General features: G+C 41.0%; 1 protein-coding gene across 1 annotated transcript in view; it reads right to left on the bottom strand.

The window, feature by feature from the left end:
- si:ch211-30b16.2 (glycoprotein endo-alpha-1,2-mannosidase-like protein) overlaps positions 1-19,638 on the bottom strand; it is a 30,181-nt gene extending 10,543 nt beyond the window's left edge. The window contains exons 1-3 of the mRNA XM_031278852.2: positions 19,627-19,638; positions 10,534-11,442; positions 9,874-9,983 (exon numbers count right to left, since the gene is read on the bottom strand). Of these exons, the coding sequence (XP_031134712.1) occupies positions 9,874-9,983; positions 10,534-11,056 (633 nt within the window). The 5' untranslated portion in view covers positions 11,057-11,442; positions 19,627-19,638. The remainder of the gene's footprint in view (positions 1-9,873; positions 9,984-10,533; positions 11,443-19,626) is intronic.
- Between the last annotated feature and the right edge of the window lie 3,237 nt (positions 19,639-22,875).

Below are 22,875 nucleotides of genomic sequence, written 5' to 3'. Positions count from 1 at the left end.
GCAACGGAGCAATCCTGGAAGTAGAACGTTGAGTATATAGACTACACGGGATTAAAATCACAGACAACCTCCGCAATTATTACAAATTACTAGAGGCCCCCATGTAATACTAGTCCTGCGTTGTTGTACAAAAGGCCGTCTATCTATCTATCTATAAGAAATAACATTGTAAAAGCCATCATACATGATGTATGATTGATTTTACAATGTTATTTCTTTGCAGAACCACACACACACAAACATATACAAAGCTACCCACGCCCATGTTTGTTCTGCTGCTTATTGTCATTAAAGCATCAAAAGAGAGAATAAGCTACTGTGAAGTTTAAATACAGTCCTATTCTAGCCCTCACTAAGGCCCTGTTTACATGAATACGCTCGCGGGTGAAAACGACAAAATATTTTATCAGATGTGCCTTTCGTTTAGATGGCGTCGGCATTTTTGGGGCTTAAAAACGCAAAAAAGTGAAACCACCCTCCAGAGTGGAAATCTTAAAAACGCTCCACCGTCATGTTCCCGTCTAAAGGGTAAAAATGCATTGTGTGAGTGTGTGTGTGTGCCGAGTGCGTGTGTGTGTGTGTGTGTGTGTGTGCTGCGTGTGTGTCTGTGTGTGCATTCTTTGGAGCAATAACTCCACCTCCTCGTCTGTCCAGACAAAATTGTCAGCTTTTGTTGTTCACTTTGCGCTCCTAGGGAGAGGAGAGGGAGAGAGGAGGAGGAAAGTTCTACGCAGGCGCGTGGACTTTGTGGATCGCATTTCACACACTTTTGCGTCACCATATGCACGCAGATTTTCCCCCCCATAACGCTTGTCTAAACGCGGAATAAAAAGTGAGAACGCAACGCCACTTTTGCGTTTTCTCTAGAGATTGTTTCCATCTAAACATAGCCTAACACATGTACAGTAAATAGGACTTCAGAAGGCCTTTCAAACTACAGAAATAATTCAAATTCCAAAGAGTACTCTGTTTTTTGGATGTATGTGATCCGGAAGGAATTTTAGTTCATATGCAGCAGAGATTTTTTTTCAGAAGAACTAAATAAAAAAGAACCCCTAAAACTGGAGGTATGAGTTGGACAGAGGACACGGTGTTGTGTTTTTTGGCAGCAGCTAAGAGCTGAGTGATTGATGCCCTCTGTCATGCAGGAACAACTATGGTACGCTTGTCAGCTTCAGTCACAAAGAAGGGGAAAAAAAGGTCTACTGCAGCTCCGCGGCAAACAGTAAAGCATTGACAAAGCTGTCGAGCCACAAACACTAAGCGCCTCCGACGCCCACTCCATCTTTCAAAAGAGGCTGCAAGGTCTTCCTAAACAGTTTCCATGGTAACACTGCAGTGTTTGGTGCCCAGGCTCGACTGTTGGTAAATCATGAAAGGCCAGCGAGGTAAGACGCGGCTGCTCAATCTGTTCCTGTTTGGGCTGAATAAATAAATGGCTCTGTTTGCTCAGATCCCCCCCCCCGATGCCGACACACTCTCTTTTTTTTTGGAAATTATCTATTTTACGGTGTTTTTCAAAGATTCTGGAAAAAAATTTGTTTTATACTAGAATTTCCAAACATTTAGTTGTGAACAACATCCTCTACAACCATCATTATGGCTTTCGGAAGAAACACTCCACAGATCGAGCACTTTTGCAGCTTGTCAACAATATTTCTTCAGCTTTACGATGATACTTGATACTTTTATACTTAACATTGCACATTAAATGCAGGACTTTTACTTGTAACAGAGTATTTTTTTACAGTGTGGTATAAGTACTTTTACAGGATGTGAATAATTCTTCCACCACTGATTATTACTAATGGCTGCACTACTGTACTTCATACTATGTTTGTGCAAATAAACTAAACTGAAACTAAAACTCTCATATTTACATTCTCAGCCTCGGGTGTATGAACTGACAGGCCTCCTGAAGATTTCACCACCGTTTGGCTTCTCTTCAGATGACAAACGCCAATCTGGAGCGCTGTTATATCATCATGTTGGCGTATGCTACATTACATCAGCTACTTATGCAAACTGAGATGATAAATTCAAAAGTGCAGATGCAAAATATCTTATGAAAGAAAGAAACGAGTCTGTGCAAGGCAACTTGGCTTCTTGAGGTCTGCAAATGGCAGTGTACCCAGAATAACCTGAAATAATCTGCATATGTGTGCACATAACTCATCCATGTTTAACAAAAAAAACTGAAGACACCGCGTGCACAGCAGTGCATCTCTGCTGGGTGCCAGCAGGTGCAGGGTAAACAGAAAAAATCAAAGTATCAGCGCAAACCAGGATACTAGGACTGACAGTTTTATTAACAGAATACATCTTAAACAAAAAGCAGCAAGCTACACCTTTCACATGTTGCTCCGTCAGTCTCACTCTGTGCTTCATCAGGTATGCCTTTAAATCCTCTTTATCAACCATAATAGGCAATAGCAACTATAATTCTTCCATACAGAATTATAAATATTACATTTCTATTTCCATACAACAGAGTATGAGTAGATCCAGAATGCATACAGTACATTTCCATAAGATACCATCAATACTAAGTATTACCACTGTTCATGCTATAATTGCTATAATTATTATGAATCATATTTCTCTATTGTCTGTCTCTGTTTCCCAACCGGCAGCGGCAGACGCCCGCCCACCTAGAGTCAGGGTCTAGCCGAGATTTCTGCCTAAAAGAGAGTGTTTCCTCGCCACTGTTGCACTAAATGCTTGCTCTTGGGGGAATTAATGGAACTGTTGGGTCTTAGTAAATTATAGAGTGTGGTCTAGACCTACTCTATCTGTAAAGTAACTCATGTTATGATTTGATACTATAAATAAAATTGAATTGAATTGAACTACCACGGCGCCTGAAATGAGCCGGCTCACAGTCACCTATTGGCGGTGGTAGCCTCGACGTTCCACGGATTGCTCCGTTGCTGACGAACTTCCAGAGCACGTTTTTCTCCCATCCAGGAATGCTGTGTGGATTAGACAGACCTTCCTCTGCAGTGCTGTGGAGGAAGGTCTGGTAATGCGAGACTCTGTAGCGGCTAAATACAACCAGCAACTGCTGCTCGGATTTTATCATTTTATGGCACTATGTGTTCATGTTACAGCGCTTTACTTAGTTTTAAAATACTTCTATTTTAGGAATATAATCTATGGTCTATAGCTATAGCCACGGAGCTAGCCACAATTTCAGCTCAGGCTTAAAGGAACTTTTTCACCGTAACCCCAAGAGTTAGACAAGTCGATTCACACCCTTCTCATCTCCGTGCGTGTTGTAACGCTGTCTGACAGCTCCAGCGGCATCAGGCCATCACAGTACATGCAGGTGAATGGTTCCAGTAATCATACTGCTCCCAAAATAACGCCAACATGTTCCTATTTACATGTTGTGATTTGTATAGTCACAGCGTGTACAAATAACAACGTAACATGAGACACAGCCATCTTCTAACCGTAAACAAACCGGGAACTATATTCTCAGGCGGAAGAATATAGTACTTGGGTGGAATGATTTGCTTTGCAGCAAACCTGTCTGAGAATATAGTTCCCGGTTTGTTTACGGTTAGAAGATGGCTGTGTCTCATGTTACGTTGTTATTTGTACACGCTGTGACTATACAAATCACAACATGTAAATAGGAATATGTTGGCGTTATTTTGTCACTTATTGGGAGCAGTAGGATTGCTGGAACCATTCACCTGCATGTACTGTGATGGGCTGCTGTCCCAGGAGCCGTCAGACAGCCTTACAACACGCACGAAGATGAGAAGGGTATGTATGGACTTGTCTAACTCTTGGGGTTACGGTGAATAAGACAAATTTCCAATAAGTCGGCGTGTTCCTTTAACAACTTAAAGTGCCTTCGGACACTAAAACGCTCCACAGAGCTGAGAGGAACTGCACAGTTGGGCAATAATTCTTTGTGGGTGTGTCACTACAAACAACACCTTTCACAGTACACAATCATTTGACCCACTGCTCATATGACAATATTGATTGGTGCCCAGGGGCGGACTGGGACAAAAATTCAGCCTGGCACTGTAGTCACACCAGCCCACATTACCATGCAGCCCCACCCACGGACACGTGCATTCACTAATTACATTTCTGTACAAATGGTGAAATAATATAAGCAGTACCTTATGTAACAGATTTTTAAACATTTAATAAGTAACTGGCAAACAATGATTACTACTTTTTAAAGAGCCTATGTTTATAACAAATGTACACATACTGTCTGTCTGTTTATGCTGTTTGTATGCTGTTACTGTCATTCTCTACAGTACATTTCTCTCTGTTGACACTGTACATATTCTCCGTCTGGTTCTCCATCTTTTCATCCGTTTTAACTCTCTAACTGCAATTTTAATATGTTTTTATGGCTGTCTGTGATTGTACTTCAGGGTTTTTCCTTGCTCATAATTGGCCTTTGGGTGAACACGTGAAGCAGTGGGGTCTGGTGTCCCCCAGGAAATTTTGAGGGTAAAGGACTTCAATTCCTGCATTCTGATACATTTTTGGGCACCAATTTATGGTAAAAATGTCTATATTTATGGCAAGGAAATCACAAAATTCTGATGGCAGGTAACAATTTAAAATACTAAATATAATAGAATATTATTATATTCAGTAGTCCAGTAAGGGGGCTTTCACATCTGGGACATGGGCCGGATAGGACAACACTTGACCCCAAGGTCCAGTTGTTTAAAATAGCATGAACACGGCTTTATGGTCACTGTTTTTCCCCAAAGAGCACGTTTTGCTCCCAAGTTGAAAAGTGTAGGATTGACTTACAGAGGCTACTGCTTTTACTGCTAAATAAATAACACAATCATGTTATGGATACAAAACGTTGTGAAGTGTAATGTTTTCTACATTCTATTGATCAAAAATAATCAGTGATGTTGAATATAGCCTACACTGTAATGGACCACCACAGTTCATGCATACATGTAATTGCAGAGTTTAACCTACATAGTGTAAAACGTGACACTACCTGAATGGGGCACAGCAGAAAGACGGAGCAGAGCGACGCTGCTTGTTCAGGGTTTTCATGTGTACTCCTATAGGCCTACACTTCGCATCAGGTGTTAAAACCAACTGCACCAAAACACTGAACGCGACAACAAGACTTTTTTAACTGGTAATGAAACTGTCAATTGAATACTGATGCCATCAGATGGCCGCGCGGACAGACAGCAGTCGGAGTTCCGGCAGAGCTCTGCGCCCGTCAGCAGCGGCTTCTCGCTGTGCAGCCGGTCCCCCAGAGCAGCATGATCACCAGGAGGGTCCGGTACAGCCTGAACCCTGCAAACGGAGATCCCATTTGAAGGTGACGTGCTTGATTTTGACTGAATGTCCAATTTGAGTAACTTCTGATTGGGTCGGTTGGCCCATCTCGGGACCAGGCCGGCCGACTGGCCAAATGCTTAATATTTATTATTATTAATATTATTACTATTATTATTATAACCATAGTGAAATCGCGATAAAAACCCTACCTATGCGCTGTCGGCCTGTAAAAACAATTTATTTGTATATAAAAAAAAGAAATCTGACCGGCCCACATAAAAAAAAAATGGTCTGGCCTCTCTGGCATTTGCCAGAATTGTCAGATGGCCAATCCGCCCCTGTTGGTGCAGCTTTAATGCTTTTATTCAAGACTTGATGGTAAAAAGAATTGCATACATTCCTTAGCAAGAGCACATGTCACTGTGTGTTGACTATAAGAGGAAGAAAGGCTCAATCAGTTCATTAAAACATTCAAATCCCTGCAATACTTTCATCATTAAAACAAGAAAGTTTCCGTGTTATAGTGAGAGCTTTTGTCATTAGAACAGGGATCTTCAACAGGAGGTCCAGGACCCTTAGGGGGTCCGCAGAGTCAATGCAGGGGGGACACCAAATAATTGTTAATTTTTTAAAGTAAAAAAAAAAAAAAATGAAAAAGTCTTAACATGAATCCAGCATATTATCAGCAAATATAAATTCTCACTGCTTACTGGCCTATAGGTAAGGTATAGTCACTATAAGGTAGCCATCCACAGATACATTATAATCCTAAGGATTCACTGTGCCACATGTATGTTTAACATTAAAACATGATTTATAAAATCATGCCAACAATTATTAGGCTATTTAATAGCTTAGGATTCTATGCAAAAAAGGTATGTATAAAGACTTTAGGCCACCCACACGTTATTGTAGATCCCTGCATTAAAACATACTACTTTTCTGATCTGGGACAGTTTTCATTTCTCTCTTCTTGTTTGCTGCTAGCTTCCTGACATCATCCTTTCCCTGGCTGAACAGGGTCAATCTATGCTTCATTAGTGAGGATGGAGCGCTGCAGGGGATTTTAGATCAGCCTGGGTCCTCCTGTCTGTCATATGTGTTGCTCTCAACTGATATCTGTGACACCAGCGGTCTGCTTCGGATTAGATCTGTACGATATGAGGAACATATGCAATAACCTTGTTGGATATCGCGATAAAGATATTACTTGCGATAAAAACCACAGATATTTAAGTGTTTTTACATTTTAAGTGCAGTTTTTTTACTGATGTTTTTCTTTCAACTAACACAAAAAATCTCAGTGTCTTTCGCGATTGTTTATTGTGCCACACACACACACACACACACACACACACACACACACACACACACACACACACACACACACACACGACTGCTCACAAACAGACTTCAGCCTGTATTTTGTCAACGCTCTGAAATACTGGAGCTTTAGCCCTCGGGTCAGCTGGGAGAGACACACAGTGTTGTGTAAGTGTGACTGAGACACACAGAGAGACCCAGTTCCTGCTCTAAGACTTCCATATAAGGAGCATGGAACTGAGGGACAACTCTTCTGTCCTCTTAATGCTGAATCTACAGTCTGTGCTCGGCTTGTTTTGCCACTGCTGTGCCAAGCACCTTCAGCATCTTATGGCTGTATGCTCTCTGACCCCCTCCCCCCCCAGTGCTAAAGTACAACTGACTTCGTTAGATGGAGTGGAGAACTGAAGAAGACATATCTACTCTGAAGCACTTTTTAAAAAAATGGCTTTTGGCTCAGATAGCAAGACGTCTAATAGCATCTCTCTACAACCTCCATATCACTGTAAATGTCAGCGCATCAACATTGAAGATGCCACTTGGGTAGGTACCCGTTTCTTCACTGTCAGGAGCCTCAGTGGACCACAATGCAATGCAGCTGCAAGACATGCTGCATTTAGAATAAAGGGCATGAAACACTTTTTCTCAAGTGGATAAAAAAAATGCAGTTTTAAAGGTAAAATATGTAAATTGTCCGCACTAAAATGTGTAAAAAAAACCGACTAGACCCATGTTATATATTTTTGTTGAGTTGTGCACTTACATTATCGCAAATGTTTCCAACAATGTTCAAACCAAGAGAAATCTGTCATTTTATTCAAGGTAATGGTCCGTAATCCTGTACACATTGTGAGTACATTGTTTTCTGTGAGCTATGCAACTCATCTAATAATAACAATGTGTAAATGTGCACAGGAGCAGCAGCCGACAGCAGCTCTGTTCTGCTCTGTGCTCTGTTCACAGTCCTCATTGTCTCATTAATTATACCTTATTTCACCAACAACCCATCCACTATTAACCCTCTGAGGACGAAAAACACACCGGCGCGGCCAAGCAATGTTTGACAAAACTCCTACTCAAGAAGCAATATTACAAAATTTCATTTCAGACATTTATTTACTATTTTAATCATATATAACCTAAGACTTTGGTAAACTCATTTCAAGCACCGAAACAATTCATAAGTTAAGGTTTGTTTTCAAAAGAGATTTGAGGACTTTCAAAAAGCCAACTTCAATGTTTCAGCTTTAGCACCAAATTATCTCTTTACACATCGCTCTAGGAAACATTTGGGCCTCACTTTACAGAAAGCTGAGTTTGTTCTGAACATTTTGATATGAAACACACGGGGATCACTTATATGCAAATACCTTAAAAAGGTACATTTAAGCAGATGTGTGAAAATGCCCTCAGAACTCAGAGGGTTTTAATCAGAATGTTCATTTTTTTGACTCGATCCGTAGATAAACTGGTTGCTATGGACGCTGAGTATCACTAAACCCACGTACGGAGCTAGCATGTTGTTTGAATCATGTGTGTTAACATGGACATGAATATTGCGGTTATGAAGCTTATCCCGTTTTGATCATATTCGGTTGATATTATATGATGTTTACATGGCACACAGAGAAATCATGTTATTCATATCTCCGTACAGGCTCGCTGACAGCTGTCTGCTCTGAGAGCACCCCCCCCCCTCTCTCTTTCTCTCTCTCTCTCTCTCTCTCTCTCTTACAAAACGCTTCAGTCAAATATTTTCATGATCTGGTCATTATGATGTGATAAAAGTACGCTGGGAGCACACTCTCATACACATTAAATATTATAAGAACAGCTGATATCTGGCGCAGTACACTGGTTTTCGTCAGAAATTGAATTTTTGTACAGTTTTAACACACATTGTTAAGACACATTTTTTTAGATTGTGTTCATTTTTAACTCTATATTTTAAGGACCTGTCACACAAGCATTTATAAGCAACATTTTATCTGTGCAAAAATCTTTTACTGCAAGTTCAACTTTGGTGAATGTAATAATAATACTCAAATGTGCATTGTTGACCAAATGTCTTAACTGTGCTGACTTTTGAGGGAACTAAGAGCCGGAGACACTAAATCCACGTCTACATACAGTATACCCATGCTGTGCTGGAGTATTAACTGCTCCACAAAACCAAATGGTTTACAGACATGGAACAGCAATGGAACAGGGGTCAATGGATGGAGCCCCAAAATAACATGTCACACACAATAAAAAAAAGAAACACGGTTGAGATTATCATGAGATTATAGATGTTTAAATTATTTTTCCACTATTATTTAGCACTTTAGGACTTTATTCTGTCTCATATATTGTAACTACAGTATGTTGTCATTCATTTTTCTTTTTTACTGGTTTAGAGTATGATATCACTTCCTCTCTTTGTCCTATATATTTATTGTTTGTGTCTCATTCCTGGTTAGTCACCCTGAAGAAGGCCTGTGTGCCGCAGCGCGTTGATGCATATTTTTTACTCTTTGCTATGCATATGCATTAATAAAGGCTTTTTCAAAAACGTTTTCTTTAACAAGAGTGCCTTGGTTTGCACGCTGTTCTGATGCTATTTGATCTTCCCTGCACCAGAGAGCACCGTGTTAGACTTTTTCATCCACCAGCAAAAAGAAGTGCTCCTTTTCTCTGTCTTTCCACAAGGTTAAGATTATGTTGTTCTCAGCTTTAACATTGAACTAGTCTCACATTGCTAGACCTTCCTCCACAGCGCTGCGGAGGAGGGTCTGACTACTGCACACAGCATTCCTGGATGGGAGAAAAACGTGCTCTGGTTTATCGGCATTTCTTTAAACCAATCACAATCGTCATGGGCGGCGCTAAGTGCTGGACAGAGCCACGGTGCCTCTGCAACGTAGCCTCGGGAAGGAACTTGTTTTGGTGGAACATGTTTACGTTCAAAAGTAGTTTTAGTCGTGCAACAGAAAACTCAGATTGGACAGATAGTCTAGCTAGCTGTCTGGATTTACCCTGCAGAGATCTGAGGAGCAGTTAACCATAGTCCTCACAAATCCACCAGAGTTTAGAACGCCAACACAAAGAAAGAGGAAGGGTATGGACATCCGCCTGAATTGTCAGCGGCACCGGAACAATCCCAGAAGTGGAACTCGGTGGATATAGGCTAACATCGAACCATCCCTGGCAAGTCATTCATTCAGTGAATCAGAATCTGAAAGGTAAAAACATACCGGTTGTCTCACCAGTTACCTTGATGCTGTGCCTGTGGGCGGCGTCCATGACGACAGGAACCAGGTCCTCGGTGGGCTCGCCGTGGTCGTCTGCCACCCCGGGGGGGTACCAGGACAACACCAGCACCCCTACGACACCACAGCATGGGGAGGAAGTCTGCTCTGAGTACAGTCAGCCCTCAGGTAGGCTGGGCAATATATCAATATCTTATCGACATCCATATACATTATGAGACTAGATTGCGTCTTAGATTTTGGATATCGTAATATGATATAAGTGTTGTCTTTTCCTGGTTTAAATTCTGCATTGCAGTAAATGTCATTTTCTGAACTTACCAGACTGTTCTACATGTTCTACTATTTGCCTTTACCAGTGGTGAAAGACGTATTCAGATCCTTTACTTAAGTAAACGTACCAATACCACACTGTCAAAGTCCTGCATTGAAAATGTTACCTAAGTAAAAGTATCATCAGGAAAATGTACTTCAAGTATTAAAGTAAAAGTACTCTAAGCAGAAAAATCATCCCATTGTAGAAAGTGTAAAGGATCCAAACAGTTGTGTGTTTAATGGTCTAATCATTTCAGCTGGACTTGTAGGCTGTTATATTGTTGGCTAGACGGACATCGATGTATCAATGTCAAATCTACGCCTATGAATGCAGTGTTGCAAGAGTTACCTGCTGCAGCCGCCTCAATCTGGGCCATGTGTGCCTCCAGCACCGCCGGGTCCCTGGAGCTGTAGGCTCCCAGCTCCGGGTAGAAACTCGAGGCGATATCCTCCGGAGGTGTGTGCCTTCCCTGGGCATGACTGGCTGCGATCTTGGGGTCCCAGTGAGGCACGAGCACATGATCCCAATGGATGTACTTGTTGTCCATGCTGGGAGAGCCGTACCACAGGTAGTAGAAGATGTGAACATCGTAGAATATGCTGTATTCACGGTCCGATCTGGTGAAAACCACTTTAGTGTCACTGCTGCTGCTGCCGCCCGTGTGGAACTGGCCCGGCGACACCTGCGCCACGTCTCTCCCATCCAGCCGCCTCCGGTCCGACTTCTCCCCGGGGAAATCTATGCCTATGCCGGGGGCTAGGTCCGAGAAGCCGTCGCTGGGCTTGAGCGTCCTGAGCCCCATCATGGCCCCGAAAATAAACAGCGTGAAGAGGAACAGCGCCACGAGAGCTTTCCTGCGGAGCCGAGTCATTGTCGCTGTCCGCGGTGCTGAAGACAGACACGCAGTGACGGCTTCCTCTGAATCAGCGCTGGGAAGGATCCTTTGGGAACGTGATAGGCTGCCCTATTTAAAAACGTAATAGCAGTGTAGTTATTTCAATTGCTTTATCGAAGTAATGTAACGTAGCGCATTTCATTACTTTCGATTGCTTTTCTAAAATTTGGAACGACAGCTTGAGAGGCAATTGAACTGTGTGACGGGCGGCGCTGCGAATCCAAACAGAAACGAAATCGAAAGCATCAGAACGGCATCAAACTTTACAAAACGGCTGTGGCTGGAAATGGCAAAAGAAGACAATGTGGGCATGAAAAACATGCACGGCAACAACATGAATATTATTCAACATATAGCCTAGCCTAGCTAATTCCCCCGACACTGCTCTTAACGCCAGTTGCAGCCCATCAGGGCACTCATCGGGTTTCAGCAGGAATCAGGCAGGTCAAATATTAAAAGCGTTCAGACGGTCACAGCGGCGGCTGGCTGGCGGGTCATCGAGCTTGTTCAAACGCCACACGACAAGCAAAGCAGTCTCATTTCACTTCCATCATCCCCGCCGTCCTGAAGGCATCCTGCACTACGACGCTCCAACAAATCGCCTCCTGTTCGCCTTCGCGCAGCCGTGACGACGATGATGAGCACGTCGGCTTTTATTTGTCTCCATCCTTTCCCCTTCCAGAGAAAATGAGTGGAACATCGATTTCATCAGTCAACAGTTCCCCTCAGTGTCTCTACAGGAAACAGAAGCCAGGCTGGTCACAGCCGAGGCTTTCTTCTTTTAAAGCAAACAAAGCAAGTCTGGTTACCTTTGTATTCCACCCAATGGTCGTCTGCTTCTCTTCTCTTCTTTCCTCTTCCTGTCATCCCATCTTTTATAACAGCGGATCACATGTGCTTCTGTTCTGTTGCTAGAACCAGCCCTGTATCAGAGAAACACTGTCTGTTTTTTAACTGAATGTTCAGGCTAGACGAGAGAATAACACATTTGTTTCTGTGCCGCGAGCTGGAGGGGAGGTGGGATTAACCCCCAACCAGAAAGACATGTATGAGGGGTGATTAGTGACACAAGAGAAGCCGGAGGTGGAGTCTCGCGCCTCTCAAAAGCTGACAAAAATCTTTCTTAACTGACCGTTGTCGATCTGAAATGAAGACAGATTCAGCAGATGCATAGACAATTTCTCGCGTAAAATGTTTTCAGAAATACATTTCGGAATTTTCGTTAAAAGGAGGACATTTCCGAGTCGCCATGTTGGTCTATTTTGAAATCCGGAAGTAGACAGCCCCAGGTGATGCGTTCGTCTAATCAGGTGCAGCCATCGCGGTTGTAGGAGGGTGGTTTTCTTTGCTGGTCAGTGGTCAATAGTCTACAGGTATATGGAAGACGTTCCACTTCCGGGAATACTCCGGTACCGCCGGAATTTGCGCCGGAATTTGCGGCCGGATGTCCGTCCCCTTCCTCTTTCTTTGTGTTGCCGTTTGTGGATTCATGAGGACTATGGTTAACTGCTCCTCAGATCTCTGCAGGGTAAATCCAGACAGCTAGCTAGACTATCTGTCCAATCAGAGTTTTCTCAAACAACTTTGGAACGTACACATGCTCCACCAAAATTAGTTCCTTACTGAGGATATTTTGCAGAGGCACCGTGGCTCCATCTGGCGCTTAGCACCGCCCAAGACAATTGTGATTGGTTTAAAGAAATGCCAATAAATCAGAGCACGTTTTTCTCCCATCCCGGAATGCTGTGTGGACTAGTCAGACCCTCCTCCGCAGCGCTGTGGAGGAAGGTCTGGACATGCGAGACTAGTGGTCAGTGAAGAGAAACTGATAACTACCAGTGGTGAGCCCACTAGCGTGTAATGCTGGGAAGCGGGGCGATCCCTGCCATGAAAACAACGCGTATATGGACACGTTCCATGAGTGTCTCTGTTGGGATTCATCTCTCTTAACGTAATGAAGAAGCGTTTCTGTGTGGTCTGCAGAAATCATACCATATGGTGGTACCACTTCATTTTGCAGGTCTCTAATTTTCACAATTATTTTTGCATTTTTGTGTTGTTTCTTTGTCACATTCCCGGTGTGTTACGGCCTCAAAGTAAGATATTGCTTTCATAAAACGCTTACCAAGTATGGCAATATGGAAGTCAGAGTCACATTCCAATTTAACTAGAATTTTTTTAATATATGTGACGATACAATGCCTCAAACTTTTGCTTGTTAATGCACTTGTGTTAATCCTACTGTGGCACTAATCACCCCTCATACAGACTTGTTGATTTTTGGTGTAAACTGTGATGCCGTTTGCCTCACAGAGCTGTGAGTGAACTCCAGCAATGACATAACATGACAGCACACATCCTGACAGAATTTCTGTCAAACACTTTACTATGAAAATAATGATATCCCATTGTATCAATAGTCACTATTACGTAATAGTAACTGAAGCTCAATCTCTGTTTATGCGTCAAAACATACCTTTAATCCTTAGCTGATCATTTCTGCTCTGCAGACCCGTTAACATCATCAATAATAACTTGTCTTTATTTCTGAAAGGGGTGTTTGTTTGGTGATCTAATGGCAGTATATCCATATATTTGCTATATGTGATGCATGAATCTTTCTTTGGATTATGTATGAATCAGTATGATGTTATTGTGGTCTCGGGTAGTCTCAGAGAATACATGCTTGAGATGACATCTAGTGGCAAAGATGAAACAGTGCATTTATCCCCTTCATGCTTGTGGGTGTAGCTATTATTAGTCCCTGTGCACTAAGGCTGCCTGTTATCGTTCATCAGTCTTTAAGAGTAGATTATCATCCCTGGATGGACTGCATGTCCATGTGTCGCCCATGGATGGTGTCGCTATACTTGGAAGAGAATAAATGACACAGGGGAGACCCCATGTTGCTTTGACAGGGACGTTTTTGCATAAAGAAATAACACTTGGCAAATGGATAATTTTCAATTTCAAATTCAATTTTAAACCAGTGACAAAGGTCATTTTTTGTGAGCAACTTTTTAAAAGGTTTTTCACAGAATTCTCACACACACACATAATATAATAAAGTGAGAAAAAGATTAGGAGGAAAAAATATTAGATTATGTACATATATACAGACAGTTTATCTTTAGGTCTTAATCATTTATAGACAAAATCAATATTTCTAGAACTTATAGATTGTGAAAAGAGGATGCCCAGTGTTAAACATACTGTAGCCTAAATACTGTGTCAGAATCAACATTTTCAGTCAGGCTGCAGTCAGGCCAGAAACAGTATTTTGGTGTCTTGAAAGAATAAAGAGTGAGTCATCATTCATCAGCACGGTGTTTGATAATATCATTTTATGTATTACTGTGGTAGAGCTGCTCAATTATGGGAAAAAAAAAACAAATACTATTTAGGTCAATATTGAAATCAGTTATTTAACACTATTACTCATTGACTTTTGGAAAAATGTTGCATTTATTGAACTTAAAAAACAGTGAAAACACCTTGAACTGTGAAACTTCCCTTCATCCTTTTCCCGTTGGACTTTTTGAATTCCCCTTCAGTACACTTGACAAAATAAGAGTTTACTTGCAAAATGTAATGTGCGTGTAATGTGCGTTATGGTTTTTCTCCATAAAATTTGAATAATTGCACAGCCCCATACTGTAGTAGGTGATTGTAACTGTCTGACGTGAAGGGATTATCTAGCCATACTCTCTATAGCTGCTACAGTACATGCAATTTGTTTTAAATATATATTTTTTATATTTTATAAATATGAGAAGAGCTTTCTGATTGATGTGATGACAGTGGTCAATTCAATTTGCATGGCTAATTAGCCATGTACAAGTAATCAATTTCACGCTAAATCTTTCAAAGGCACTTTACAGTAATGGCCTTAGGCCTTCATCCACAACAGCATTTTCCTACAATGTGAAGGATCTATACTGTCATGATATCGTTATGCATTACATAGCAGAAATGTCACCAAAGATTGGGGCAGTGTCTGATGTTTGCCTTTTCCTTTCAACAATTCCAATACACCTGTAGTAAATTGGGTCTGTGCTAATTAGGCAGCAAAACCCAACAGCATTGTGAGGTCATAATTCTAACATAACAAACATAACAAAATGTATTTTGGATTTTGTACGTCTACATTAGTGTATGTACTTTGGTTGAGGTTTCTACCACACCCTCACATGTATTTTTGTATTTCTTCAATGTAATAATTTTTTTGATGTTCTGTGAAACAAATAAACTAAACTAAACTAAACTAACATCAAACTTTGATTGACATCATTTTATGCATGGCCCTGTCACCATATTCTTTTAACCACAAAGTTATTTGCATCAAACTCCAAGAATGGATTCTATCGGCTTTTTATCAGTCCTTTCAGGATTTCGCAACAATTCACGCAAATTCAACCAATCACCGTGAATTTGGTGCGACTCGCAAGTTTGATCAATCACCGCAACTTTTCCGCAAATTTGACCAGTAACTGGAGTTTTCCCGCGACTTCAACCAATCCCAGCAGTCCCACGTGCCAGACTTTACGTCAGTAAGTGACTCTGAGAGCCAATGACCAAGCTGGAGTAAGAACAGGTTGACGTAACACACATACGTCGCCAAATTCATTTCCTTGTTTCTGATATGAAGACAAGATGTGTGTGACCATGGATGTAACTCGAACATCTCACATTTACCAACAAAACGTACAGCGAAAGACATTTCAGACCGTCCTGCCAACCTGTATACATTTTAACATCAATGTACGCGGTAACGATTTCACTCTAAAGTCGCTGATTAAAGCTGCTGCTGTTTCAATCCTGTCGGCTCTCTGCAGCGGGCGGGGCTGCTGCTCAGTTCCCCCCACGACTGACGCGCACACACGCACACACACACACACACACACACATACACACACACAAAAACACAAAAACACAAAAACACACGGTGGATGCAGGAAAAACGGAGATGAGACGTAGGCTACAGGATGACCTAAATTGAGGACAGCTATATGCTCGTTATTGTGAGTGCAATTATAAGTTAAAGTCCAATAAGTTCTTTATCAAACCGTATGAATGTGCTTTTTATTTTTAAAGAACTATAAAAAAAAAAATCACAACTTTTTTTTGCAACTTTCAACTTCATTGCAACAAAAATATAAAAGACATCGCGACTTTTATCGCAATTTTTTACAAAAGCTCCTGCAAAATCAGGCATTTTAGTCCGCAACAATCTCAAAAAAAGGCCGCGAAATCCTGGAGGGACTGTTTTATACACAATGCCTAGAAAAAGTTTTTAAAAAAAGCATTCACCCTCCTTGGAACGTCCTGCTGGAGACTGGAGACACTGTATTCTATATTTTTCTTATTGTCACCCAAAACTAAAAGACAAATACCAACAACAAATTGTGTGTATCAAAGCCTAATACATCTTGAACACACACTGTAGTTTATTTTGACTCAATCCCACGTACACTCTGTCCTGCTGCCACTAAATACTCACTGGAGCTCCAAAGTTGGATTAATCCACCGCTGAAAATAGTCCCCAACAAGTGCACTTTTGTTTGAGTGACATTTGTTAAAACTAGGCTAGGGTAGGCAAGTAAGACAGTATTGACAGATGGACACATTGTTGGTTTTGGTCTTTTTAGTGGGATTTGTTGACAGTATTTTTTTTTTTTTTTTTTTTAAGATCAATTTTTTATTGTTTTTTTTTTATATTTTTAAACATACAGAACAAACACAATTGAACAAGAGTTGGAAAAAAATGTGATTCGCTGTAGCTTCTGTGGCGGTGGAAGTGTCACTGAAATAGCTTATTTGTGTGACTTCCTGTTGTGTTCTTTAACCCCCCCCCCAATGTAGCCCAAGTAGACTTTATGTTTCATTAACTGTTTTCCTTCAGATCGTTTATAGATCTCAACATTTCCGACCGCACATGAAGGCAGCTTCATTTCCCGGAGAAAGAGAGAAAGAAAAGAGACGGTGCGACTGAGCTTTGTTGTTGCACATAAACTTCTGGGCAGTTCAGTGTGTTTGGTGTTTTAAAACGTTCCTGTGGCAGCGATAGAGGCAGTGATGTTTCCTGTTTCCTGTACGGGACTCTCACACCGCCTCAGACACACAGTTTCTGATCACTGGTTACATGATTGGAAGTCTCACATTGCTTCCTCACTTCCTCCACAGCGCTGTGGAGGAGGGTCTGGCTAGTCTACACAGCATTCTGGGATGGGAGAAAAATGTGTTCTGGTTTATTGGCATTTCTTTAAACCAATCACAATCGTCTTGGGCGGTGCTAAGCACCGGATGGAGCCACGGTGCCTCTTCAAAATAGCCTCGGGAAGGAACTTGTTTTGGTAGAACGTGTACGTTCAAAAGTAGTTTTAGTCGTGCAACAGAAAACTCAGATTGGACAGATAGTCTAGCTAGCTGTCTGGATTTACCCTGCAGAGATCTGAGGAGCAGTTAACTCTCTGAGGACGAAAGACGCACCAGCGCGTCCAAACGATGTTTGACAAAACTCCTACTAAAAAAGCCATATTACAAAATTTCATTTCAGACATTTATTTACTATTTTAATCATATATAACCTAAAGACTTTGGTTAACTCTTTTCAAGCACCGAAAAAATTCGTACAACGCATCATAAGTTAAGGTTTGTTTTCAAAAGAGATTTCAAGAGAGATTGGGGAACCCCAAATAAACTACTAACAGCTTTTTGGAGGGGGCCCGATAACAATAAACATACAACAGAGAATATACAGACACAAATCCAGTCACAATAAACTCAACACAGACTAATACCACACAATACTACGGAAGAGGATTGTGAAACTAATGTATTTGAGTTCTGAGTTTAAAGTCAGAGTTCTGACTTTATTCTCTGAATTCTGAATTCTTTTTTTCAAAGTAAAAAAAAAAAAGAGGCAGAATTCTGACTCTAAACTCAGAACTCAATAAAATTTTTCACATGTGGCCCTAATCCTCTTCCGTAGAATACAGACACTAAAAAACAAATAAAAAAATTAATAAAGATTAAAAAAAAAAATAAAAATCAAGTCACAATAAACTCAATTCAGACAAATACCACAAAATACTGATGATCCCAGTACAAATATAACACTAAAGAAAGATTTTTCTTAAAGATGGAGACAGAATGCGACAGTTTGAGTGTTTCAGATCTGCGGCCATCTACACTCAGGCTTGTACAGTTCAGCCTTGGGTTTTTTTTTGCCAGTGATTATTTTTTTTTCCTTTGTGTCATAAGTGTGCTGGGGGCGACAGATCCTTTGATAAAGAAGGCTTCAGCCATTCAGTCATTGTTGCCTGCCCGGCCCTGAGGGGGCCCCTCAGCGGCCTTAGAGGCTTGTTGTGGGACGGATATCTGTCACAACATTAGAACACCTTATAGATTGGTTATTGATCAGGTTTATTGATTGATTTCCCTCTGGAGGAGGGGTGAAAGGTGAACTGACAGGCTTCCCGTGGGGTTGCTGCTTATCCCCCCCCCCTGCAACACACAGGAGTCATTCAAGTGTGTTTTAAACCGTACATCATTACATTCGCAACAAAAATACTGTCGCCCTAATGGTCCTTTAATTTTTTATTAATAACAATAATGATTATAATAATAACTTTATTTATATAGCACCTTTCATACAATTAAATGCAGCTCAAAGTGCTTAACAGTGTGGTATTAAAACAAAATACAATAATGAAAGAAAAAATATGTTGACAACATACCCAAGAGAAGTTCATAAGAAGAGAATAATAATAATAATAATGGGCCTTTTTTTATTAATAATAAAAAAGGCCCAGAGCTAAAAATAGAAAAAGTAGCAGTGGCAGTAGAAAAAAAAGCTAAAAACAAACACATTAACTAAACTTGAGCCTGAATAGGTAGGTCTTTAGTAGCAGAGCTGGTGTTTCTGATATAACTGGGCAGGGTGTTCCACAGTCTTGGAGCGTAGAAGCTGAAAGCAGATTTTCCACTGGGATACTTTGGAACAGTTAAAATGGATTTTCTGAGGGCTCTTGTTGGCTTATAAGGAATCAAAAGATCTGCAATGTATGAAGGAACTTATCATTAAGAGCTTTATACAGTATGTTAATACAAGAACCTTAAAATCAATTCTAATAGAGATGGGTAGCCAGTGTAGGGCAGCTAAAACAGGAGTAATGTGCTCTCTTCTCCTAGTTTTAGTTAAGAGTTTTGCAGCAGCGTTCTGAACCAGCTGAAGTTTTTGGGTATGCCAGTGAGGAGTGCTTTGCAATAGTCCAACCCGCTAGTAATAAAAGCATGAATCAATTTGTCAAGAATGACTTTGGCCACATTTCTTAGTTTAAAGATAGAACATGTAATATTTCTGCCTTAAAAGGTCTATAAATAAGTGTACGTATACCTAGTTGTGTACCCAAATGCTTCCAACAATGTTCAAACCCAAAGAAATCTGACATTTTCGTCAATGACACGGAGCCTGTCGTTTGGTCCCCTGTCAATGGTGTCGTATAACTCTTGATCCCTCTAGCTACGGTCATTGTAAATCATACTTTGTCACAGAATTATAGCCAGTAATACAGCATTTATTCTGCCACACAGCATCATGTTTTCATTGATTACATGCCACTTTGCAACACAGTAATACATTAGAGACCTAATTTATTGATATGATGTTTCAGTATCGGTTCAGTTTGCCACAATGTGCTACCTTGACAAGTGGCTCATGATAGTTCTTACTGTCTAAACCGTACGGTAACGTTAAATGGTTACAACAGCGTTCAACACGTTCATAAAGTTATTTTTGGTATGATTGTTTTGACCACAGTTAACAGTGTTAGGCTAAACCATGATTAAATTTGCCACGTAACGTTAGCTGTATGGGTAGTCGACTAACCTAATGCTAAGTTAGACAGCTAGCGTACTGTGGTCGGTCTGCCTCACTCCCAGCCACTAGAGTTGCCACCTTTCATGCAGAAAAATAAAGGACGGCAAAGATATTTTTCTTAAAACAACATTGATTTCATATGGACTTGTGGCTTCTACAGGAACGGTATGCACTATTATATTTTGAAATACGGGACGATTCCGTATTTTAAGGAACGGGTGGCAAACCTACCCGCCACTTAGATACTTCAGTTGGGAGTAGAGCTGACATACGCTAACAACGCTAACAGCAATAACAAGAAAGTTCTGCCCTGGAGGTCCATATCAGACCCAACGGATTAGTGCCCGCTTCTGACCGAAATCAAGCCACCATAGCGGCCACCTCAGCGCTTTTGTGAGATTGTGGTTTTAGCTGCTGGCTAATGCTAGCTCGCTTGCCTGCTAACCGGTCAGCTACCAACACAAATAGAATCAAAGTAATTATGAGGGAAACACTGTGGTTATTTCCTTAGAATGACATGAACATTATTAAAGGTACAATACAACTTTAATGCGGAAAATCCGCCGGATTTCACTCATTTAAGCCGGATATCCGTTGCCTTGGGCTTTCTTTGTGTTGGCGTTCTAACCTCTGGTGGATTTGTGAGGACTATGGTTAACTGCTCCTCAGATCTCTGCAGGGTAAATCCAGACAGCTAGCTAGACTATCTGTCCAATCTGAGTTTTCTGTTGCACGACTAAAACTACTTTTAAACGTACACATGTTCCACCAAAACAAGTTCCTTCCTAAGACTATTTTGCCGCGGCGGCTTTTCTCCAGTGCTTAGCACCGCCCAAAACGATTGTGATTGGTTTAAAGAAATGCCAATAAACCAGAGCACGTTTTCCTCCCATCCCTGAATTCTGTGTGGAGTAGCCAGACTCTCCTCCGCGCTTTGGAGGAGGGTCTGGCAAAGTGAGACTAGGATAGAGAGACCCCTATTGGGACCCCAAGCACCAGAAAATTACACATTGTATGTTTAAGAACTTCCTCGCTGTCTTTTACTGAGGGGCAACTTTCAATCTCAGTGAGTGACATAACAGCCTGTGTGTGTGTGTGTGTGTGTGTGTGTGTGTGTGTGTGTGTGTGTGTGTGTGTGTGTATTGATCCAGCGATGGCTGTTGAACAAGCACGTGCCAAGGCTTTGTTCCCACAACAAGCCCCTCTGGGTGACCCTGGGTGGCCTGTTTTGTTGTGCAGCAGCCGGTGGGCCTTTCCATTTCCATGGTGACTTTCAGAGGGCCTCTGGCTGGACTATTAGACTTACACATGAATGGACGTGGTTTCCAACATTATTTTATTGAACAAATTGAACATTGAATTGAATATAAAAGGCTCCACAAAAAGAAGAATGACAGTTACAATTTTCTTTACATTTTAAAGTGCAGTTTGCAACAGATGTTTTCTTTCAACTAACACATTAAAATCTCAGAGTGTCTTTCGCCATGTGTCGCAGCCTTTCATGATGTGTTTATTGCACCAGTTTATATATCGCGATGACGATAAAAAAAGGATATATTGTGCAGCCCTACTTTGGATGGAATTCAACAATTCCTCTTCCTACCTTTACACTTGAATATTAAGATTGGAACTCCTCCTGAAATACACACACACACACGCACACACGCACACACACACACACACACACACACACACACACACACACACACACACACACACACACACACACACACACACACACACACACACACACACACACACTTGTTCACAGCTGTGGCTCATTATCACTGCACATATGTAATGTGTGTGTGTGTGTGTGTGTGTGTGTGTGTGTGTGTGTTTGTGTGTCATAACAGGAAGTTCCATGACTCAGCAGTGATGAGAGCAGGTTTGCGGTGCTGTCCAGCTGCTTGAAAGCTACTAATTACTTATTAATGTGTGAGTGAATGACTCCAACGGGCCACCGTATCTCTTTTCACAAACTGTAACAGGTGGATGTGACTCACCTCAGCAGAGACAATGCAAGAAGCTGCATTTCATCTGCAACAAATATGACTCATCCTGAAAGAACCACACCATCCGGTGTCTGAATATCACCTGTTAGTTTGTATAATTACTCTGGAGGAGGCTACATAAACGCAGCACTAATGTACACATGCTGCTCATCCAGAGAACATTCAGGACCAGGGTTTCCTTTAAGATGACCAAACGTAAGTCTAACACTTCATTACATTGTACACTGGTAGTTTGTTAGATGTCAGAAAATGATGATAGCCGGAAGAGAATTTGAATCACTAAGTAGCCAGAGAGATCCCCTTATTTTTCTGTTCATTCGTTAACGCCTTCATTTAAAAAGCCATTAGAGTACATTTTAAGTGGTACGTGACTTCTTACTGTAATTTATACATTCGTTTCAAGTATTTCACTAATTCATTCATTATCAATTATCAATTTAAGGTGTTCTTGGGCCATTTAAGCTGTTCTGAAAAGGCCCAAACTAAAACCCTTAAAAACACTTTAACTTCAAAAAGTCCTTGAATACCAAATTTAGCAGACCTTAATTGATATTTGACTTTCCCCTAAATTTACACAAGAAATATGTTGTTATAGTTATATGTTTCATCAGTTTAAGATGTTAGTCAATGATTAAGTGGTTAATATAAAAAAACTAGGGCTCTCGAATGATTCATTTTTTTTAATCGTGATTAATTGCTGAATTTCTAAGTGACTTTATGAACTTGATTTTAAGATTTGTATTTGTTTATTATTTATTTATTTACTGTAAACAAAAGAAAAATGTGTGAATCTAGTCACACATTTGAATCTAGAGTCAATATAGTGTTTAGTAACTCCTAAATAATGTTGATTACTCACTGACGTCCAGTGATCACCGGTTAATGAGACAGCGTTTGCA

Source organism: Sander lucioperca, chromosome 16, assembly GCF_008315115.2.
Source record: "Sander lucioperca isolate FBNREF2018 chromosome 16, SLUC_FBN_1.2, whole genome shotgun sequence".
In the NCBI taxonomy this organism is placed as follows: domain Eukaryota; kingdom Metazoa; phylum Chordata; class Actinopteri; order Perciformes; family Percidae; genus Sander; species Sander lucioperca.
The sequence above is the reverse complement of the archived record's forward strand: the minus strand, read 5'-3'. Positions and strand labels throughout refer to the sequence as shown.